A 25,218-nucleotide genomic window follows, 5' to 3' on the forward strand; every position below is an offset into this window, starting at 1 on the left:
AGCCTCTTTCCCATTGATGCTTCTTTACTGGGACACAGAGTATATGAGATTTTGTATGCCTTTAAAGAACAGAAGAAACTCTGTTTCCTAAAGACCTCTGGCTTTCTTGTGCACAAGTTACTCTGGACTTCTAAGTCAGAATTTCTGGGGGCTTATTTTTCAGGACCGTGACTCCCAGGCTGGGCAGCCCAGTTGTCCCTTCATTCTTGTCCTTTTGATCATTAGAAATAAAATTTGCATAAACATAAATTTTACCTGTTATTTGCACAGTAGCCCAAGGAGTTTGTCTGTGTTTCACATCAGAAGTGAAAGAGTGTTCATCAGTTCATAAACTGAAACTGAGATTTACTGTTTCAAGGTAAATTGGAAGAGACAGAGAGGACTTCATTTTGCTGATCCATATTTAAAAAAAAAAAAACTTATGCATGCACTACTTACCAGTACAACGTGGGATTGACTGCCATCTCCCATCCTTGCACACAATTTCTTCTGCATCTTGAATTAAATAATTTTCTTTACATAGAATTGATATTTTTTCTCCATCCTGATATTTCACTGTAGTTGTCATATCTCGAGCATTGGGAATCTGAGGTGGAGGTGGGCATGGTTGTATTTGTGCTTCTGAAAATGTTAAAATAAGATTTCTTGATTAAAAAGCATAAGTTCAAATATTAAAGGAAAATTTTTCAATAAACAGAAAGCTCTAATGATATATCATAAATGATCAAATAATATGATACTCTCTAATTATACTCTTAAGCTTGTTTAGCACTTCAGTATATCACATTTGGTTCATTGTTTCATGGTCTTAGTTTCTTCCTTTTATTCTTCCTGTGCTTAATGTTGCATGATTTATGTAAAATAGATTTTATTTTTTTCTCACCTTTAGGATGCCCTAATTGAATTGTTCACTCAGTTATAGGTACCGAGGAAAAACTGTTATCAAGGTCTCTCTCTCTCTCTCTTTTTTTTTTTTTTTTAGCAGATATTCATGATTAGATATTTTGGAATTGGAATGAAGCCCTCACAAATTTTTCTACCATGGGAGTTGATTAGCCAGATGAGAAACTACATTTAGTTAATAACCTATTAATTTGATGCTGATTCTTGAACAAGGTAAGAGTTAGATAGGTTCACTGGGATTTAGAGTGTATGTTTACAGGTCAGTACTCTCCTGGAGGTACAATTCACTAGCTTACCTGCACTGTTAAACGATATATACACTGATGAATGCACCTTCTTTAACGGATTAGCAAGCCTGGCTTTTTCTATGTGACCAGAGGGTATAAAAGATCCCTCTGTAAACTGTGTCTGAGTCCATCAAATAAAGATACCTCAAATATCCAATTCATAATCTGAAGACAAAGCCTGTTCTGCTCAACTGAGGGAAGACTACATGAATACACCTGGAAGAATTTGTAGCCCTCTTTGATTCCTAGTCAAGGCTATGGTTTTTCCTGTGGTCATGTATGGATGTGAGAGTCGGACTGTGAAGAAGGCTGAGCACCAAAGAATTGATGCTTTTGAACTGTGGTGTTGGAGAAGACTCTTGAGAGTCTCTTGGACTGCAAGGAGATCCAACCAGTCCATTCTGAAGGAGATCATCCCTGGGATTTCTTTGGAAGGAATGATGCTAATACTGAAACTCTAGTACTTTGGCCACCTCATGAGAAGAGTTGACTCATTGGAAAAGACTCTGATGCTGGGAGGGATTGGGGGCAGGAGGAGAAGGGGACGACAGAGGATGAGATGGCTGGATGGCATCACTGACTCAATGGACGTGAGTCTGGGTGAACTCCAGGAGTTGGTGATGGACAGGGAGGCCTGGCATGCTGCGATTCATGTGGCCACAAAGAGTTGGACATGATTGAGCGACTGAACTGAACTGAACTGATGACTCCTTGGTTTTGCTTTCTCCTGTCATACTTCATTTCTATTTCATTAGAAACACTATGCAAATATAGGCTGGAAACTCATAAATCCTTTCAGGGAGCCAATATTTTGTATTAAATTCAGGGAAATATTTGACTGAAAACACTTTATTCATCATTAGTAATATCATCAGATTTTCTATTTTGATCTAAGTCAATGGGAGTATTTTTTGTGCCATGTTGTGCTTAGTCACTCAGTAATGTCAGACTCTTTGCGACTTTATGGACTATAATCTGCCAGACTCCTCTGCCCATGGGGATTCTGGATTCTCCAGGCAAGAATACTGGAGTGGGTTGCCTTGCCCTCCTCCAGTGGATCTTCCCAACACAGGAATCGAACCGAGGTCTCCTGCAACTCAGGTGGACTCTTTATCATCAGAGCCACCAGGGAAGACTTGGAATAGTTTATGTTTCATCAAAAATATTTCTCTTATTTCTGTTTTAACTATTTTGACATTTTTATCAATGTATATTCAATAATTTATTTTCTTTTATGTCTGATGTTTAAACATTTTTGTCCTAATAATTTTAATTTGTTAAAAGTCATGCAAAAGTTAGTCTATACACATTTCCCCATAAACTGAATATTTTGCAAATCAGCTATTTATACTTTTTATCTTATTATAAAAATTGACATTTTAATTTTAGTTTTTCTTTCCCTCTATGTTCTTTGGATGTATGTTCTTTTCTAGATTCTAGATTGTACTACCTATTACTTAAGTCCCTTTTTTTAGTAAAGCAAGTTTTAATCTATACATATCTTTGTTTTTTGCTGTATACCATAGATTGCAAAGTATATAGTTTTCATTTTACTTAATTTAACATATTTTCTGTAATTAAATAACAGAAAAAAATTGTTTTTAATTTTCCAGTGTTGTGATGTGGGTGAATAAGTTGTTTAGCTAGCTTTCTTTTAATTTACAATTGCTTTTAATTTACAGAGAATAATTTGATGACACATTACATGAAATTGATTAGGAATTCTTTTATCACACGAAAAAAATCAGGTGTTTTAAATTATCTATATTTCAACAAATTAGTGTTTACTTCCAGAGAAGGCATATTATGAAAACTATGAAGACCTATTTTATAAATATTAAAAAAGTAATTCACAAGGACTAAGCCATTATAAATATATAATGTATCTAAAAATATATCAGAATACATGAAGTAAGGATGGGCAGAACTGAAGGAAGAAATAGACAAATCCACACCCCTTGTTAGCAATTCTGAGATGGATTTGCTACTCTGATGGATAAAACAACTAGAAAAAGCTATTTTAAGACATAGATACATTTTAGAACACTATGAACAATGCTAACCTGATCTAGAAACTAGAATATGCATATACTTTATATGAAATGGAAACATCACAAAGATAGACAATATCATGTGCAACAAGAAAGAATAAAATTCAAAAATTAAAAATTTACAGAGTGTGTTCTATGACAAGTGAATTAGATTAGAAATCAATAAGAATAAATTATCCATGTAATCACCAATGATAATCATCAAATTGTGTACAGTAAATATATGCAGCTCTCTAGATAACAATCATACCACAGTATTACTGTTAATGGAGAATGAATTATTTAGAAAAACATAAATATGGGGGAATTAAACAACACATTTCTAAACAACTGTTACATAAAGAAGCCACTAGGAATATTAGAAAATATTTCACATACAGTTAATTGAAAATAAAATTGATACATATTTATACATTTTTGAGGCACAGGTAAAGCAATACTTAGAAGTGAAAAAAGATAGTTTTACAGGTTTAGATTTAAAACGCATGATGGTTTGAATCAATGTTTTCATTTTTTATCTTAAAAAATGAGAGAGTAAAATTAAAATGAAGAGATCAGAAAAAAAAGAAAATTAAGTCCACAAGAGAGAAAAAACTGAGAAAGATTAATTGAAAAGAGAAAACAGAAAATTAAGAAAGTTAAAAATCATGAATATTAACAAGATAAAAAATAGACAAGAGAGGAAATGGAAGAAACTAAGTGTGTTTAAAATGTTAATTTGTATGGGGACGGAGGAGGGAGGAGGGTTCAGGATGGGGAACACAGGTATACCTGTGGCGGATTCATTTCGATATTTGCAAAACTAATACAATATTGTAAAGTTTAAAAATAAAATAAAATTAAAAAAAATAAAATATAAAGAAAAAAAAGAAAATGATAATTTTGAAAAACAAAACTCTATTCACAAAATAAAGGAGGGAAACAACTCTCAATACCAAAAATGAAAGAGGTGAGATTACCAAATATACTATATATTAAAAGAAAAATAGAATGCTAAGTGACTATTAGAAATGAATTTACATCAATCAATTTCATAAGTTAGGTAAAATAGAGATATTTCTTGAAAAATGCAACTTTTACACAGTGATAAGACAATGTAGAAAATGTGAATAGCATACTCCCTATTAAAGAAATTGAATTCTTTATCAAGGGAATTTTTTGAAGTAGCAAACTGGATAACAGATCTCACGTGTGCTTAGTCGTGTCCAACTCTCTGCAACCCTATGGACTGCAGCCTGCCAGGCTTCTCTGTCCATGGGATTCTCCAGGCAAGAATACTGGAGTGGGTAGCCATTCCCTTCTCCAGGAAATCTTCCCTACTCAGGGATTGAACCCATGTCTCCTGAATTGCAGGCAGATTTTTTACTGTCTGAGCCCCCAGGGGAGCCTATTTGTATGTCTGGAAAAACTGAAGCAGAAATAAATAGAGACATACCATGTTTATGAATTCAAAATTCGATATGGTAAAGAAGCCAATTGTCCACAATTTGTTTCTCATTACAAAGTCATCCTGTTCGATATACAATCCAATATTTTATCAAAATTTGTAAGTCTCCCCTGAAATTTCTATGTTCAAAACCAAAATAACTAAAGTAATTTTGAGTGAGAGGAACATACTTGGAGACTATTATCAGACTTTCAGCCTGCTAAAAAGCTAGTTACAAGGTAATTGGCAGCAGTGAAGATAGTTAAGTGACTAAATATGAAGTTCAGAAATAAATCAACACTTTCATAGTTAACTGATTTTTCACTTCAACAGCTTTGCCACACATATTCTTAAAATAATTGACAATCCATCCATAAAACATCAACATCTACTTTATGCAATCCTCAAATGTTAACATGAGACAGGTAACATACTTAACTATACTCACATAAAATTATAAAGTTTCTAGAAGAAACTGTAGAACATATGTACTTCACTACTTGTAAATGTTACTTGTTTCCTAAAGATGCAGGTGTGTAGCAAGCTTTTTTAATTTTATGTTTGCTATTAATTTGTTCTCCAAGCCAGGCTTCAGCAATACATGAACTGTGAACTTCCTGATGTTCAAGCTGGTTTTAGAAAGGGCAGAGGAACCAGAGATCAAATTGCCAACATCTGCTGGATCATGGAAAAAGCAAGAGAGTTCCAGAAAAACATCTATTTCTGCTTTATTGACTATGCCAAAGCCTTTGACTGTGTGGATCACAATAAACTGTGGAAAATTCTGAAAGAGATGGGGATACCAGACCACCTGACCTGCCTCTTGAGAAATTTGTATGCAGGTCAGGAAGCAACAGTTAGAACTGGACATGGAACAACAGACTGGTTCCAAATAGGAAAAGGAGTTCATCAGGCTGTATATTGTCACCCTGTTTATTTAACTTCTATGCAGAGTACATCAAGAGAAACGCTGGACTGGAAGAAACACAAGCTGGAATCAAGATTGCAGGGAGAAATATCAATAACCTCAGATATGCAGGTGACACCACCCTTATGGCAGAAAGTGAAGAGGAACTCAAAAGCCTCTTGATGAAAGTGAAAGTGGAGAGTGGAAAAGTTGGCTTAAGGCTCAACATTCAGAAAACGAAGGTCATGGCATCTGGTCCCACCACTTCATGGGAAATAGATGGGGAAACAGTGGAAACAGTGTCAGACCTTATTTTTCTGGGCTCCAAAATCACTACAGATGGTGACTGCAGCCATGAAATTAAAAGACGCTACTCCTTGGAAGGAAAGTTATGACCAACCTAGATAGCATATTCAAAAGCAGAGACATTACTTTGCCATCAAAGGTTTGTCTAGTCAAGGCTATGTTTTTTCCTGTGGTCATGTATGGATGTGAGAGTTGGACTGTGAAGAAGGCTGAGCACCAAAGAATTGATGCTTTTAAACTGTGGTGTTGGAGAAGACTTTTGAGAGTCCCTTGGACTGCAAGGACATCCAACCAGTCCATCTGAAGGAGATCATCCCTGGGATTTCTTTGGAAGAAATGATGCTAAAGCTGAAACTCCAGTACTTTGGCCTCCTCATGCAAAGAGTTGACTCATTGGAAAAGACTTTGATGCTGGGAGGGATTGGGGGCAAGAGGAGAAGGGGACGACAGAGGATGAGATGGCTGGATGGCATCACTGACTCGATGGATGTGAGTCTGGGTGAACTCTGGGAGTTGGTGATGGACAGGGAGGCCTGGCGTGCTGCGATTCATGGGGTTGCAAAGAGTTGGACATGATTGAGCGATTGATCTTATCTGATCTGATTAATTTAGAATAATTTATAAACTTGAATTCCTTGAAATTTGTTGGGAATTCTTTCATCATATGAAATATTAAATTGTTTTAATTTAATTATATTTAATAAGCTAATATAGATTTCCAAACAAGGTGCATGACAAAAAGTAAGAAATATTTTATAATTATAGATAAGTTAATTCACAAGGGCCAACAATCATAGATATATAATGTATAATATACAACACTGTGCTTAGCCACTCGGTCATGTCTCACTCTTTGTGATCCCATGGTCTGCAACCTGCCAGGCTCCTCTGTCCTTGGGGCTTCTCCAGGCAAGAATACTGGAGTGGTTTGCCTCCATGGAATCTTCACAACACAGGGATTGAACCCAGGTCCCTCCCTCCGCCCCCCACAAGCAGATTGTAGACTGATCTACCAGGGAAACTCAAGAATCCTGGAGTGGGCAGCCTAACTCTTCTCTAGGGGATATTCCTGATCTAGAAATTGAACTGGGGTCTTCTGCATGGCAGGCACATTCTTTACCAGCTCAACTATCAGGGAAGCCCATAATATACAATGTACATTATGTATCAGCATGGCAGTTATTTAGAAGCTTGTTGTTAATTCCCAAATAGTTATGCTTTTTGAAATAATTTATTCTCCATTAATACAGCTTTATTGTTATATGATTTTTATATAGGGATCTCTATAAAAGGTTGAATTATGAGGTTGAATATTAGACAGTAGATCTCATTTTCTATTGATTTGAAGCTTCTTTCTAGATATTCTAGGCTTGTAGAAATTGGTAAACATATTGAGGATAGGGAGTCAAGATAGGGAGCCAAGATAGGGAGAAGATAGGGAGTCGGAGCAGAGAAACACAGATGTTAAAAGTGGAAAACTGAAATGAACCTATTCAATTGGAATTCATCATGTAAACATGACTCAAGACTTTTCATGATAGTTAAACAGAGAAATAGATGACTAGATAGATACATAAATATATATAGATAGATAGATACATAGATTGATACATATAGATACATTGATAAATACATAATAGTTCAGCATAAGCATAAGTACATTTATGTGTAATACACAAAATCAGAAGCAATGCTTTTTCCTGTAAAAATGAGCACACCTACTGCCCATATGTTAATTTAAAGTTACAAAGTCTCTGAGTGGTTTGCCACATAGCTGACTAAGGTACATTATACAATTAATATTTAGACACAGTATTTTGATTAGCTTCTAAATTACCTTGCAGATGTAAAATATTTGGAATGATAAATAGATAAATTTCCTTGAAGGACACAAAGATACTACTTTTACAAGTTAGAGAGAAATAGAATACATTTTTAAAAACATTATGCACAAGAGATTACCTTCTTTGCAGTCTACTTTAGGATCCCATTTTCCATTTATACAGATTGAGTGTTTGTGTTCTGATTTTCCTTGACATTGGTAACTTTTGTTGGTGCTATGGTCATATTCAATCCTACGTGCTGGTTTTCCCTCAGGTGGAAATAATGTTGACCATTTACACTTCCTAAGTTCATCTGTTGCTATAAAATGAAAACATTCTCTTGAAAAGACTACTTCTAAAGAACCAAATAGCCAATAACAAAAAATAGCTTATTTTGTCAATAAAATAATGATGTTACAATTTCTGCCTACAAATTCCACCAGCCAAGTTTTTGCTGATCAAATTGCATGAGATGAAAAATTATACATGAGCCTGAGTCTTGCATCCAGTTTTTGAAGTTTCAGAGAAAATACCCATCCTAAAGATTTCTGCCTTTTTGACTGGAATACTTTCTGATGATCTACATAGCGAATAGCTATCACATGAATAAATTTGGTCCCAAACTTGAAATCTGTGCAAATGTTCATATAATTTGCTTGTTGACCTTAAGCATCTCTACATTATTTTTAATTCACAATCTTAAAACAATAAAATAAAAACAATTTTCTGTGGACAAAGCATACAAAGTTGCTACTTTATATACATTTTTTTCAAGAAATAATATGAAACATAATAAGAAAACTACATCCAAGTTGTTTTGTATAGAATCTTAACTTTTAAGCAAATCTTTTACCTGACACCAAAAATAAACAAACACTTGAAATAAGAAGATGGGTACTTAAAGTTACAACCTATCTTGTATATAAACTTGGAGTCTTTGAGCCACTATGTTATGTATCAGATCATTATAATGCAATATAGAACCATGATAGCAATTTTTTGCTAGCTCCAGCATAAGTTAAATATGGACTAAAAAAAAAGCTTCATATATATATATATATATATATATATATATATATATATATATACCTATTTCATAAATTCAATGAAGGTGGAAGTTCTTTTAGAATTTGACAAAATATCCGTATAGGGCTTTGGCAGTATATGTTAATGATTTGTTAATGATAAAGGTTAAGTAAAATGAATAAAATAAGGAAAAGTCAAGTAGGTAGTCAAAGAAAAGTGATGATTTCAAAATGAAACTCTGAAAAAATAAAATAACAAGCTGAATTGAAAATACACTAAAGGCTTGAGAATTAGACTTGTTTTTAAGTTTTGTTCAGGGTGTTGAGGGACATAAAACCAGTAGTATTCTTCAAGGAATGGTGGACAAAGGAAGATGTATACTCAAAAGGAGAAATAGTGGCTGCGGGTCTCATCCTATGATGGACTGATTTCTGGAAGGAAAGCAGACTTATTTTATTAGGAGAAAATAAGCATAGTAGGAAGAATGACAAGCTAGATTAGACAGAGTTACAAAATAAACCTCGAGAGAAGAAAACTGGAATAAGGTCTATTATAGCAAAGGGGGACTACATTAAACTGAATACAGGTAGAGGATTAACCTTTGCAAGGAAAACTCTGAGGTCAGAAGAGTAATAATTGAAGCAAACATTTTGGCATTAGGTAGAATGAAAAGTCAAATGAGGTGAGGTCATTTGAGGAGATAGAAGAGGACAAAGATGAGGTTTGGTCTTGAAGAACTGGCAATACCTAGGACAGGAATGTCTTCATGAAAATGCAGGGATTAATAAGCAAAAAATTACTATTTAACTAAATAAACTCCCACTGAATGTCTCCCATCTGTCAACTGGTCTTTTGAGTATGGGTCTTTCGACATACTGTCGGCAAAGAAAACAGCTATCGGTCCCTGCCCTCGTTCAGGGCCTGAGCCAAAGCCCTGCCTTCTTCTTGGAATAATTAATGACTAGAAATATCTGAGTCAATAGGCCTGGACATGCAGGGCTCTCTTTGAATGCAGAGCCCAGGAAAACTCCAGGAAAAAGTCTATTGCAAGAGAAAATGAAAGAAGGCAGCTAACATCGATTCTCCTGGTCAGTCATCAAAGACTTGGTCATCCAAAAGTCAGGATGAGTCTCTTACAGGGAAATGTGTCAGGGCAGGTTCCTGGCCCCACCCCAAGTGCCTCCCAGGACAGAGTTACCTACTAACAGGGAGGGCTGGAGCCCACCTTCCCCAGCACAGTAAATTCTCTTTGCAGAATTTGAAACAGATAGAGAAATTATAGTTAGAAGCTTGAGAATGGCAAGATTCCTACAGAAATGTATCAAATGGGTATTTTCCTCAACTATATTTCCTGGTTTCAAATGTTCTAAAAGAAAGAGTATCATATAAAAGCAAAAATGGCATTTCTGCAATGATAGTTGTATTTTCCTGGTAACTAGTACTCCCATTTTAATCACATGAGTATCTATCAGTAAGATTTAGCTTCACACTTGTCAAGATAAACAATGTTAAAATCAGGACAGAAAGATACATAAAATTCTATTGCTAGTTTATATTTTTCCTCTTTAGACACATATTGGACTATAAAAATCAAATGTTTGGGATCATTATAATTTAAGATCTGACATTTTCAAGGATAATTCTAAATTTCAACACAATGGCTGCAAATACTAAAGGTCAATTTGAGATGTGTATTCTGACCAATGCACTGAGGAGGCTGGGTCCACTCTCCACTAATACACGTGATAAATCTGGGTCCAATCATTGTAAATGCTTCTCTGCAACTGAACTCTACTGAGTCTCCATGGTGATAAGGAGGGACAGAAGGCTTGATATCAGCGTGATCAAGGTCAGGTATATCTCCACAGGTACGCTTCTCCTCTGAAAATGCACAAAAATATATTCGTCTTTAAAATATTATTTAAATGTGTATATGAATACAAATAAGAGTAATGATTTACCTTGAAAACATTACTATTTTTAATACATTACCAATACACACAGGTAAAGCTGTCCATTCTCCATCAACACACTGAATTTTATGAGAACCCTTCATCAGAAATCTGGGGTTGCAAGCATATTCCACGACCTCATTGTGTGCATATTCTTCTTTGTGTAATTTTTTCCCTTTCCCATTAAGAAGTTGAGGAGGTGGAGCACACGATTTTACTTTCCTTGCTGTAGAAATATTGCATAAATTATGGTTACATTGTGTCTTATAACTGAAAAATCCAGCTAATGCAGAAATTTATTTCTCTAAATGATCTTTTATTTGTTACATAATTTATTTTAGAATTCTTAAACAATGAAAAAAGAATAGTGTTTACTGATTCTGTTACTCATCTTGTACTAACATATTGAAGTCTATGTATGCTCAGAAAGCATGTTCACTATCCAGACATGCTAAATAAATGTGCAAACCAGTAACTCAATCTGGGTGTATAAATTATAGCAATATTTTATTCCACAGAAACACTATGAAAACTTTTTGAAAAAAAATATCACTTGAGAGAAGGATTTGAACACTTTAACTTTGATTCACATGATTTGATACATGTGACTGAATTGACTTTACGTTACTTGAACACTCTTTAGACATACTTGTGGACACTAGATGTAAAGCCCACCGTATATAAACTCTCTAATATTAATGGTGAAATTGCGGGAAAAAAGGAAAACTTAGAAGAAATCCTGCCAGTGTCAGGTTCCTCATGCATTTCTGTGGATTCTCCACCACATATTTCAAGAAGCACCTGGAGGTTAATTTCTTAAAGAAGGAAAACTGAGGTATCTACTACCCAGCATATGTCCTTGGTGGGTATGCTGCTGCTAAGTCACTTCAGTCATGTCCGACTCTGTGCGACCCCATAGACAGCAGCCCACCAGGCTTTTCTGTCCCCAGGATTATTCAGGCAGAATACTGGAGTGGGTTGCCATTTCCTTCTCCACCTTGGTGGGTATATCTCTGCCTTAATGCATTAGACTATATAGATGCACTGGAAGTGCACAGAAAATTAAGGGAGGGAAATAAAAAGGTTGATATCTGAAATCCCAACTCTTGCTCCAACAACTGTCAGATAAATATTTACCTTTACACGTTGGAAGTTTAGGGGACCATCCAAATTGGTAACACTGAACTGAATCTGCTCCAACCATAATACGGCCTTGACTGCAGGAGAACTTCAGCACATCTCCAACTTTATATGTTTCTTTCCTGGGATAAGCATTTAAGTATGGATCCATTTCGGGAATACTGCATTCTCTTTCTATCAAAAAAGATAAGTAATTGACTGAGAATATTTAACCATTGCAAAATAAATATTATTTGTGTCACATAAAACGAGGTGCTGGATACTGCATACACAGAACACACATTAATGCTCTTCCTTGAAAAACATTATGTTAGGTTTTATACACCCTCTGCATTCATCTGGGATTTTGAGAAATATTAAGGTATTGAGCAGTGACATATATGCCTGATTATTTATTAGTAAAGTCAACTTGTTAATACTGGATCTGATTTTATCACTGACATTTACAAAATATAATGCTACTTTTTTGGTGTCAAAATGTAGAAATATCTTACAGAATTTTAAAAAAAGGCACAATTTTAAAATTGAATACAAATGAAAAAATGATATTATAAAAAACATAACTGGGAAACTAGAACACACAAGAGAGACATTTCTCTTGTATTTGAGTTACAGGCACATTAAAAATCACTTAATTTTATCTACAAGTGTAGAAATCAAACTGAAACATGAAACAAAATGAGTAAACATGTTCAAGGTCACATAGGCATATTCTAGGTGTCTTGACATTCTAGGTATATGACAACACAAACATCTAATCTTATTGTACCTATAAATGAGCTTAACTATTAATATATGTTTAATTATTCTGATTCATTTTAAAAATGTTTAAACTTATCATTGAAAATGTGCAAAATCTATGAAATTTGTAACATTGCTGTGTGGGGATTAGTCGCTCAGTTGTGTCTGACCCTTTGTGACCCCATGGAGTATAGCTGGCCAGGTTCCTCTGTCCATGGAATTCTCTGGGCAAGAATACTAGAGTGGGTAATCATTCCCTTCTCTAGGGGATCTTCCTAACCAAGGGATCAAACCCAGGTCTCCCTCATAGTAGGCAGATTCTTTACCATCTGAGCCATCAGGGATTGCTACATATTATCAAAAATTGCATTATTCTTTATTTGGAATCTTCCTATTGCTAAATCATTTATAAACTTCTCAATTGGAATTTAAGAACTAGAATCTCACCAAAAAGAAGGATCATACTATCTAAAATTTTCAAACATTATCATAAAATTGTATATAAGCTAACTAGTTTTAAAAGTAATGCCCCCTCCCCTCAAAATCAATAACTTTGTTTCTGCTTTTGTTTTAATGTTGAGATTTGTAGCTTAGATGAGAGGTTACTATTGATGAGAACTATTGGGATTCCTTTCCTAAAATTCTATTCCAAACTTCCACATAGCAATACTTCTAATTTATGTGACTTTGTTTACATATTTTATGCTTATCTTATGTAAAATTCCTATTTTATCATACTGTGTTAAATACTGGTTTAACAACAACAAAAAGATCTTGTTATTAGGCTTTTTCCATCTGTTGTCTTCACATAGAGTGACTGTAAGAAAGACATGATCATCTTAAAAGCCTTTCCCTTTACTTAGAATTGTTAGTAGCTCAGTCGTGTCCATCTCTATGTGATCCCTTGGACTGCAGCTCGCCAAAATTCCATGGACTTCTTCAGGCAAAAATATTGCAGTGGGTTGCCATTCCCTTCTCTAAGGGATCTTCCCGACCCAGGGATCCAATCCAGGTCTCCCACAATGCAAGTGGATATTTTACTGTCAGCTGGCTCAGAAATTTTGAAAGTGAAAGTGTAGTCTCTCAGGTATGTCTCTTTTTGACCCCATGGACTAGAGCCCACCAGACTTCTCTTTCTGTGGAATTCTTCAGGAAAGAATACTGCAGAGGGTTGCCATTCCCTTCTCCAAGGGATCTTCCTGACCCAGGGATTGAACTCAAGTCTCCTGCATTGCAGGCAGATTCTTGACCATCTGATCTTTTTAAATAAGCCAATTGCTTTGCTGCCATGGCTGCTGCAAAGGCGTGTGCCTCTGCTGACGAATGGTTTCCAGGTTCTCTTTGCATAGACGTCTTCCTACATAAAGTTGATCTGCAGTCCTTCCTACTTTCTAAGCACTTGGATTCTTTTGTTCTTAGAATACACTTATTGGAACAATATAATAGAAATATTTTTACTTTTTGGTTCATTATTTGCCTTAATTCATCTTTTTTTTTTTTTCTCATACTGGCATGAAAACTCTTGAAAGACATTCCACTGTCCCCCACTGTATTCTTCACAATTACTCTTAGGCCACTTCTGGCACATATTAGGTGCTTGCTGACAGCCTGAAAGTGAAATTACCTGGGCTCTGAAAACTGTTGAACAAGCCTGGCCTGTTCCTCTAACAAGCTTCCCCTGTGTGTCTACCTGAAATCTCTATCCTGAACCTCTTGTTCTCTGTCACAACCAAGCCTTTTCAAAGAGTTATGTCCACATGCTGTATTGCATTTCTTACTAATAATTTATTTAGCAGGTTTTAAGTAGGTCTTTCCCTATCTACTCCATCTGAAACTGTATCTCTCACAATTAATGTTGGCACCACATTTTTAGTCTTTTTTTTTTTTTTGCCCGCCCTGCGCCCGCGCTGCTCGCGCACCCCGCCGCACTGACAGCGGTGCGAGCCCAGCAGCCGCGAGTCCTTCCCCACATTTTTAGTCTTTTAACCTGGCTTATTAACTGAATTAGAAGTATTAATTAGTGTAACTATTCTAATGTAATTAGTTTACAATTTCTTTGACTAAACTGTATGGCAGGTATCATGACAAGTGTATATGAATAATTTATTTTAATAACTAAAAGATCTTTTGAAATATTAGAACATTTATAAATATTAAATCATTTTACAGATTCAGAGGAGTGAACAAAGCTTCAAATACGTTGTTGCCCTTAGATTCATATTTAGCAAATGGTGGAATTGGATATAGAACCATTTCAAGCTGATTCCATAGAAATTACTATTAGTCAATTTATTATCCCTTGTTCTTAAATCATTTTCTTCTTTCCAATCTATGCAACATTTATTCTTACATTTTTCCTCCTTAATTCTCTGGGTCCTTCTTTCTTTCTGTCCACTTCGCCATCTATTCTTCTTCTGTCAGACACCTCAGTGTTGGAAACTTCAGGACTCAGTCTTGAGCTTTCTTCTATTTTCATTCTACATTCTTTTCTAATCTGATGTCATTATTTAGAGAGTGATAATCTCATGTGTATATCTCCTGTTTAAACCTATGCATTCAACACTACAGTTGATGTATCCAATGTTTATGGTCCCCATTGGCCCAACCACAATGTGTTCAGGTCAAAGTTGTGATGCTCTTGCAAGAGTGTTCTTTCTCCTGCCAGTACCATGTATAAAGTCATTTCCATTTGCTTACTTGTGTATGAGAAAATGGTATTCAAAACATGAGTCCCTTCAACTTTTGCTCTTTCTGACAACCAACATTTAGCAACGTTATGTGCATTTATTACCAGGAAAATATATCCCAAATCTATTCTCTGCCCTGAAACACTTCAGCCAAGAATTTATCTAATCCCCACACTTTTTCACCCCACATGGTTTTTTGAATCTTCTCTTGTCCATCATAAGCACAGCATGCAGAAAAATCCACAAACGGCCTTCAAAAATCCAAATAAAATTATATCATTCCTTTTCTTAAAATTCCCTATGGCTTTTCATGAATCATAAAATCAATCAATGTTAATATGCCTTGAAATAACCCAGCTCATCTTTCCTTTGCCTCATATCAGCTTCAGCTCATAAAATCCTCTCTCATTCAGAAGAATCTGCCCACCTTCATATTTTCCAAATATTACTTTGCTGCCAAAGTTTGCACATAACTCTTCCCTTGACTTGGGACACTCAACATCCACTCAGCTTACCAGAGACTGAAGCCCTATTTCTAAACCTGGAAAAAACACATCTCATTGGCAAAATAAAAGAGATCCATGTCATTGCCCTCAGAACTTGTCAAAGTCAGAAAATAAAAAGCACCTGTCAAAACCTGCAGAAGTTAACATTCAAGGTAGGAGGTATAAGCAGAAACTTACGAGCAAATACTTGAACAGGTTGCAAGACCCTGTCATTTTGGTATTGAGTGAGTCGTTGGACTTTAAAACTTCCCCTCCTTCCAGTTTACATTAAAGTAGAAGGAAGCATGATTCCTTAAAGATGATTCTAGATCAGTGTAATTTGGTAAAAATAAAACACTTCTGACAATTACTGTTAAATTTTGCTTATCTTCAAGGAAAGAACATCTGGAAAAGAGCGCTTACCATAGCATGCAGCTTTATCAGACCAGCCGTCTTGACTACATACTATGGAGCCTGTGGTGCGTCCATCTCGGTTCTCATACCCATCAAGACATTCGTAGTCCAGTCTGTCGTTCAGTCTGAACCACGTGCCATCACTTTTGACTCTGGCCTTCTCAAATACTGGCCTGTCACAGGATTCTAAGGGATAATGGGATTGTGATTTCATTTCTAATATTATTTAGTGGGCAATTTGATTGAGTTTCATCTCAAGGGAAAAGGGCTTCACCAATTAGTACGTACTAATCATAAAAAATTAGCCAACCATGCCAGTGATATATCACTGTCCTGAAATAATTACTCAAAGTGAAAACAAGTGTATTTCTATGCAACTTTTTTCTCAACACTTAAGGTTCCTGAATTATTTACTTTATGAACATGTTCCTCAGTTGCTGTACTTATGCATTTTTTCCCAAAGCTAGTATTAAAATAAATGCCAAATTAATTAGCAGTTGTGACATATTTGCCAGGGAAAACTTCATTGAAAAAAAGTAATTTTCAAAAGGCAAGTTATTTTTTTAAAGATGCTATAAAGTTTTTAAAATTCACATGCTGATTTTCCTTTTCCAACTATATTTCTAATGGTTGTATATTCTTTTATACTTATCAAGATTCAATACACACATAATTCTATTATTTATAGCTATTTACAAGAAAATATGTTAACAAACAATCTGTTTTCACTAACACCATAGACTGATGTTAATAGTTTAAATAATTTGCTTCAAATTTCATAATATGTTAAAGCAAAATTATACTAGTAACATATAATAATAGAGACATTTTTCATAAAAAGAGTGTTATAATGGAAAAGTGTCATATATTAAAATAAAATAAGTTTGATATGTGCAACTTTTTTCATTTTGAGGGTGTAGTGCCTGTAGTACTATAGACACTGGAAAAATAAAATGAAAACAGTAGAAAGGGATATTATAAATACCCACTTCACTTAAAGTGAGTATGTAAAATATCACTTCAAAAATATCACTGTGTAGCTTTGGGATGAATAAGACAAACTCATTAATTTTTCTTAGAAAATCTTCATAAACATCTATGTATTGCTACAAGAAAAACCTTCAGCACAGCAGAATTTGGTCCTGTCTAGAAGTGTTTCTCTGTCTCCACTAACTGGATGTTTATGACAATTTCCTAAAAGAGAATTTTTCACAAGGATATCTATCCTAGCGACTCAAACATATGAATTATATATCGTATTATTTGAAGTTTATGCACCATGGCCTCACATCTTTGCTTAAAAACATAACTTTTAGGCTTAGGAGCAGAGACTCTGGCTTAAGAGTCTCCTAAAATAAAAGCAGAGGCAATCAGCATAAAGGTCTCAGCTGAAAATAAATGAATTTATCCCGGAAGAGAGGTAAGGCTCTTAGCAAAATTAGATTTTAGTCACAGGATGTTTTAAAGTGACAAAACGTTGAACTAAAAGGTACAATGATTTTCTACTCCACTGATAATTTTTTAAAAAAGATACATTTTTCAAAGCTTTGTAATTGATCTTTTCAAATACATCCATGGAACCACAAAACCCTTCATATGACCCTACCCCATCAAAAAAAAAAAAAAAAAAAAGAAAGAAAGAAAGAAAGAAAAAGGAAAAAAGAACAAAGTTAAAGAATACTTCTGTATAGTTATCATCAGGATAAACAATACTAAGATAATGAATTACTTACTAATGCATACAGGTTGAGCTGACCATCCATTTTGCAGACATGTAATTAACCCTGATGTCTTACCATCTGCTGTTACATATCCTGGTTTACACTTATATTCTGTTTGTTTATTTAGGGGATACATAAAGGTAGATTCAGACAAAAATCCATTCTCAATCCTTATATTGGATTTTGAACATGTTTCTAAAAGGGAGAAAACATAAAGAAAAGGTAAGCATATATTTGATACACATTTCATAAGGACCAAAATAAGATAATGATACAAAAAAGGGGGGTCATTTATGACTATAAACCAAGAAAACTTCTAATCATTTAAGGTCCTGTGTAAGAGAAAAGAAAAAAAAAAAAAACAACTATGAATTTCCAAAGATATTAAACTAAAACACTTGATTTCTATTTTCTAGAACAAAGCAAGATTTAAAATACTCCAAATCCCTTATAGGAAATTATTAGAAATCTGTCTAAAGGATCTGGAATCCCACAGCATGTCAGAAATCTTTTAGCAATGGGTTTCCTTTCCTGGGACTTGTTGAAAGTATTGTCTAGTCTGGATCTCTTACACAACCCAGAACACAGATCAGGTGACGATCACAGAATCTTCCACCATAGTGACCCCAGCCTTTGTCTCTGAGAAGTTGAAATGCTGTCATCAAAATTGAGTGCTTAAAGCCATATCAGTACATGGAGTTCAATGAAGATGACAAAGATCAATACATCCATTCATTTTACTAAGGACAAAATATTGATCCTTCAAACCATGAATAACTAAACTTGGAAAAGTACAATTCTGTCACCTACTAGACATCTTCATAGAATTCAGCTAATTTATTTTAGTACTTGATGGATAAAGAAGAAATCAAAAGAGAAAACTGAATATTTTGAATTGAATGAAAATAAAACCATAATAAGTAAAGTTTTATATGATTTATGGGATGACACAAAAGTGTGCTGAGGGGAATTTTAAAATTACATAGCAATAATAGTAATGATAAAGACTGAAAATCAGTAATTGTTTTTCCATAAAACTAAAAATAGAAAAGCAAACAAGCCCAACACATATAATTTGGAAATACTGCAGTGATATTAGTAAGAGAGTGGAATAGGCCACCTTGATCTCTCCTTCCCTCCACAGACACACTGAATTAACAACTATGTGTATATCAGCTCCTTCGATTCAAAATAGAAACAGTAGATGAGAAGTTCTGCATTCACAGCAAGTGAGAAAATGCCAAAATCCTAAGTGGCAGGGAAAACTAAGACACATTCCTGCAATAAAATCCATGCAGCAGATACATACAATTTGAAGGGAACACTCAATTTCCAGCTTCTCCTGGAGGAGCAAAGAGTTTGATCCACAATCTAGGTCTCTGATTTTGCAAATGCTAGTCCAGTGTCCCACTCCAGCACTCTTGCCTGGCAAATCCCATGGACGGAGGGGCCTGGTAGGCTGCAGTCCATGGGGTCGCTAGAGTTGGACACAACTAAGCGACTTCACTTTCACTCTTCACTTTCATGCATTGGAGAAGGAAATGGCAACCCACTCCAGTGTTCTTGCCTGGAGAATCCCAGGGATGGGGGAGCCTGGTGGGCTGCTGTCTCTGGGGTCGCACAGAGTCGGACACGACTAAAGCGACTTAGCAGCAGCAGCAGTCCAGGGTCCAGCTTCCAATTTACCTGCCTCTGGGAGGCCTAGGATTTCCAATCTCCTGGGATTACAGAAATGAAGTGGCAGTTATGAATCTGTACCAGCACTTTTCACAGGTCTTCCCCTAGCTTAATGAAGAGTAAGCAACTCCCAGTTTCTCCATGGATGGAGTCAGATGGCACATCTGGACCTTCATCTTTTCCAGTTCTGCCTGAGCAATTGGCTTCTAACTAACCTGTCCCTGAGAGCTGATGAAACCCAAAGTTTGCATTTGTGCCTGGGGACTACAGAGAACTAAATCATGGTGCAGAAGGCACAGGGTTTGAACTAGCATGCAGGCATTTGCCACAGCTCCTTTCCCCAAGTCAGTGAGTGCAGAGTGAGTGAGGTGATAAACTCCAATTGCCTGTTCCACCAAGTATTTTGACTTGTAGATCACTGCATACTCTCGACTCCTGGAGGAGGCTGACTACAAACACAGAAGTTTGGATGAGCAGAGAGGTTAAAGAGGTAAGCAAAATTCTGGCCAGGCTGATTGAAAAGGCTGAATTCTGGAAAGGTTCTACTTCTGAGGCCAATCTGTAAAGACTAGGACAAGTGGATGTTTAGTCTAATGCACAGATATCAACACAGAGAATCAAGAAAAATGATCAACTGAGAAGTATGTTCAAATGAGAAGAACAAGATATCCATTGCTTTTTATCCCAGCCCAACAACAGAAATTTGACAACCACCCACAGCAATCCTGACTTGGAGTGAGGTGTGGGCTCTATATCATACACTGAGATCCATGATGGCGGAAGAGTAGGTGCACGTGGAGTACATCTCTCTCCATGGATACATCAGGAATATACCTCCAGACACAGAAGATCTTGCAGAACACCAGCTGAGAACCTGACCACTGGAAAAGAATGTATAGAACCAGGCAACACTCAGCAGGACAAAGGAAGGAGGGCAAAAAAAGAAGAGAGTGAGTAGAAGTGGATCTGCATCCGGGATTGGGAACTGAAGCAGGGACAGAGCTGCACAGGAGGGCAAATATTTGCGACAGAGCTGGAGCACTAAGACTGTTGGAAAGTGAAGCAGCTGACCAGTGAGAGTCTGAATGGAATGAGGATCACACAGACTATCTTTGCCACAGCTGTAGATACACCAGACAGGGATGCAAGTCCCGTAGAAAGGGCTTAAGGTTGGAGCTGGAACATAGAGATTGGAAAGCAATCCCATGGCAAGGTCTACTGTTGACTGAAGGGAGATGGTGTGAAGGAACCTGAGAGAGGAGAGCGCAGTGGGAGTTGCTTATGAAGGAAAGCCAGCTAACCTGAAGGCAGCGTGATACTGCTGAGTAACACACAGAGAATGGAGCCATCTCTATAGCCTTTCTCTGCACATATCAGCACCAGACAGCTGAAACAACACAGAGAGGGTGGCCCTTTAAGGACCTGACGTGCAAAGCAACAAAGAAGGACCCCAGCCAGGGTGATCTTTAAGTCCTGATGTGATGAACAACAGACAATGACCCCAAGTGGGGGGTCTGTAAGCGCCTGAAGGGGTCAAGCAACAGAGAAGGACCAGCCAAAGAGGCTCTCTGATGGCCAGATGCCAGAAGCTAGGAAACGACTCTAATAGGACTATCGCTTTCTGCAGCTGAGACAGTTGGTTTCCCTGCACTCTTGGCACTGACAGGGTTCCCATAATTCAAGCAGCTGTGTCACCTCCATGCTCAATCCTCACTGTGCAGAGCTTTCAGAAGCTAGAAAAAATCCCTAATAGTCACATACCTCCTGTGACAGTAGCCACAGCTATGTATCCGGCGTTGCTATGGTCTCCATTATCCAAGCTCCTGTGTCACTCCCTAGCTCAATCCCACAAGGACAGAGCAACCAGAGGCTACAAAAACCCTAACTGCACCATATTTCCTGCTGTCCTACCCAGTGGCTCCCCTTAATACCTGGTACTTCCAGGGCTCCTGCAATCCAAACAACTGCACCACCTCCACATTCGGTCCTCCCTGGGGCACACCCAAGTCCTCCAGGGGAACCTCAGGAGTAAACTCCTGTGGACGACTCACATGCAAAGGTGGAGATAAAACCACAAGTGAAATCCAGGGGCAGGTGTCTAAGGAATAGAACCAAACATTCCCACCAGTGGTACAAGCTGAAGATTGAATCCACATGATCACCTGGAAGACTTTGTATCTATGGAATATATAAACGACAGTGAGAGTTCCTGCAAAAGAAAACACACTAGCACTGGAAGACATAGACATGAGAGCAAGAACATGAAAGAGTAGGACCAGATTAGAGTCTGGGCTGTGGCCACAACAGGTAAGAGACCAGCCCAGACTGGAGGGCATCCTAGGGAGGTGAGGTGGACTGTGACTCACATTGAGGAAAAGGATGCTGACAGCTGATCCAAGAAAAATATTTATTATTCTTAAATTTTAATTTATTCAGTAGTTGCTACTGGGTTTTTAAATTTTTATTTGTTTTTTTTGCTCTCTGTTGTTGTAGCTGTTGATTTTAATACTACAATTAAATCTATTTACACTTTTGAGAAAAAATTTTAACCACACATTTAATTTCCTTTAAATACTTCTGCCTGAAGCAGGGACAGAGCTGCACAGGAGGGCAAATATTTGCGACAGAGCTGAAGCACTGAGACTGTTGGAAAGTGAAGCAGCTGACCAGTGAGAGTCTGAATGGAATGAGGATCACACAGACTATCTTTGCCACAGCTGTAGATACACCAGACAGGGATGCAAGTCCCCTAGAAAGGGCTTTTGTGGTTTTGAGGGTTGTTTTCCTCTTTAATTTTAAAGCTAATTTTCAAAGCTTTAAAACAATATATATTATCACTATTTTTCCACATATATTCTTTTGCTTGCTTTTCTTATTTTTTTTCCTCTGTTGTTGTTTTTCTTTAATATATGTAAAACTTCCTTATCTACCTCTATTTAAATTTGCTTCTCTAGCTTTTCTTTATTTTTTTCCTTTTCTCGCTTTTCCTCATTATGTTTATTAGTCTGTTTTGCTTTAGTTGTTTTATTCCCCTGTTGACATATGGCTTTGTTTTTGTTTTCCAGTTTATGCTTTTAGTCAGATTTGTTAATAACTAGTTGATATCATTCTTACTTTCCTTTGCTCACTGGATCAATCTCTTCTACTTTAATTTTTTTTTTTTTCACTATTTTGGTTTTGTTTATGTGTGTATATGTGTGTGTATGTTTCCCATTTTTTTGTTAGTACTTTCCTGATTTTGTATCTGCCATTTGTCTGAGATTTGTAGTTCGTTTCTTGTTTTAGTGTGTTTGTTTTATCCCCTTTAATGCCATTACAAACCACCTGTGGTATCTCACTTCCCTGGCCAGAGATCAGGCCCAGAGCCTTTGCAGTGGGAGCACTGACAGACTCTAGACTGCCATAAAACTCCTAAGCCCAGGGAGTATTTATTAGTGAGAACTCCCATAAAGGCCTCCGCTTGTCTACACCTGGCATGACCCAACTGCCAGCAGCACCCAGTGTAGGATGCCACACCCAAAAAACAAAAAGATAAAAATACAAACCCAGTCATCAGTAAACAGGATTGCCACCTCATACAGCCCTGCCCATCAGAGGGAAACAAACAAACAAACAAACAAAGAACTTACCTCCTTTCACCAGAGTACAAACAAAAGTCACACCCAAAAGAAGCCTACACAAACCACTGGCACAACCTTACACAGCAAGGGCAGAAACTAAAAGGAAGAAGGAATTCGACCTGAAAGCCTGAGAAAAGGAGACATCAAATGCAATAATGAAAAAAAGAAAAGGTAAAAAAATATTGCTCAAATGAAGGAACAAACTAGAAGCACACAAGACCAAAAAAAAAAAAAAAAACCCTAAGAGGAAATAGTTCAAATACCTGCAAAAAAATTCAGAATAATGATGGTCAAGATGTTCCAAAACCTTGAAAATAGAATGTATAAAATACCAAGAAGCAATCAACAAAATTAACACAATTACCAAGGATATAGAAGAAATAAAGAATAAACAAACAAAGATGAATAACACAATTACTGAAATTAAAAATACTCTAGAAGGAAATGATAATAGATTAACTGAAGCAGAAGAATGGAACAGTGAGCTGGAAGATAGAATGGTTGAAATAGTTGCTGATGAGCAGAGTAAAGGAAAAAGAATGAAAATAATTGAGGAGAGCTTCAGAGACCTCTGGGACAGTATTAAACACACCAACATTTGAGTTATAGAGGTCCCAGAGGAAGAAGAGAAAAAGAAAGGCACTGAGAATTTTTTTTGAAGATACTATAATTGAAAACCTTCCCAGCATAGGAAAGGAAATAGTCAATCAAGTTCAAGAAGCACAGAGAGTCCAATACAGGATTAATCCAAGCAGAAACACGTCAAGACACATACTAACCAACAGAGATTAAACACAAGGAAAGAATATTAAAAGCAGCAAGGGAAAAGCAGCAAGTAACACACAAGGGAAAAGCCATTCAATTAACTGCTGATGTTTCAGCAGAAATCCTGCAGGCCAGAAAGGAATGGCAGGATATATTTAAAGTACTGAAAGGGGGAAATCTACAAGCGAGATTGCTTTACCTGGCAAGGATTTCATTCAAAATTGATGGAAAATTAAAACCTTTACAGACAAACAGTAGTTAAGAGAATTTAGCACCACCAAACTAGCTTTACAACATATATTAAAGAGACATATAGGCAATAAGCATAAGACAAAGGAAAGACCTACAAAATAAAACAAAACAATTAAGAAAATGCTAAGTGGGGGCGGTCTTAAGATGGAGGAGAAATAGGACGGGGAGATCACTTTTACCCCACAAATTCATCAAAAGGTCATTTGAATGCTGAGCAACTTCCCCAAAACAACTTCTGAACACTGGCAGAAAGGCACCCAGAAAGGTAGCCCATTCTCTTCCAAAGGAGGTAGGACAAAATATAAAAGCCAAAAAGAGAGACAAAAGAGTTAGGGACAGAGACCCGTCCTGGGGAGGGAGTCGTGAAAGGGGAGAAGTTTCCAAACACTAGGAAACCCTCTTACCAGTGGGTCTGTGGGAAGTTTTGGAATCTCAGAGGGCAACATAAAGTGAAAGAAAGAAAGAAAGAAAGAAAGAAAGTGAAGTCGCTCAGTTGTGTCTGCCTCTTTGCTACCCTATGAATTGTAGCCTACCAGGGTCCTCTGTCCATGGGATTTTCCAGGCAAGAATATTGGAGTGGGTTGTCATTTCCTTCTCCAGGGGATCTTCCTTACCCAGGGATTGAACCCAGGTCTCCCACAGTGCGGCCAGATGCTTTAACCACTGAGCCACCAGGAAGAGGGCAACACAACAGGGAGGGGAAACACACACACACACACACACACACACACACACACACACACACACACACACACACACACACAGAATATGTGCCTTAACCAAAACTCCAAGAGGAGAAATAGCTCAGATGCTCATGTCTGCCACCAGCAAGTGGGGGAGGCACCGTTGCATTGCTTAGGGTTAAGGGCCAGTCCTGAATGCCCTGAGTACAATCTGAGGGAGCTAACGTGAAATAGCAACCCAAACTGTGGGACAGACAGAGAGAGGGAAAAAAAGAGAGAGAGAGAGAAAGAAAAGCTCTAACCTAAGCCACATCCTGGCCCGCTCACAGAACAAAGGATTGAGCGAATGCCA

General features: G+C 36.8%; 1 protein-coding gene across 3 annotated transcripts in view; it reads right to left on the bottom strand.

Annotated features, from left to right (window-relative positions):
- LOC113906363 (complement factor H-like) overlaps positions 1-25,218 on the bottom strand; it is an 88,440-nt gene that overhangs the window by 45,133 nt on the left and 18,089 nt on the right. For all 3 annotated transcript variants that reach the window (XM_027564391.1, XM_027564389.1, XM_027564390.1), the window contains exons 4-10: positions 17,882-18,064; positions 16,158-16,334; positions 11,819-11,995; positions 10,722-10,907; positions 10,431-10,610; positions 7,843-8,022; positions 439-621 (exon numbers count right to left, since the gene is read on the bottom strand). In XM_027564391.1, the coding sequence (XP_027420192.1) occupies positions 439-621; positions 7,843-8,022; positions 10,431-10,610; positions 10,722-10,907; positions 11,819-11,995; positions 16,158-16,334; positions 17,882-18,064 (1,266 nt within the window). The remainder of the gene's footprint in view (positions 1-438; positions 622-7,842; positions 8,023-10,430; positions 10,611-10,721; positions 10,908-11,818; positions 11,996-16,157; positions 16,335-17,881; positions 18,065-25,218) is intronic.

The sequence above is a fragment of the Bos indicus x Bos taurus genome, chromosome 16 (assembly GCF_003369695.1).
Source record: "Bos indicus x Bos taurus breed Angus x Brahman F1 hybrid chromosome 16, Bos_hybrid_MaternalHap_v2.0, whole genome shotgun sequence".
Classification (NCBI taxonomy): domain Eukaryota; kingdom Metazoa; phylum Chordata; class Mammalia; order Artiodactyla; family Bovidae; genus Bos; species Bos indicus x Bos taurus.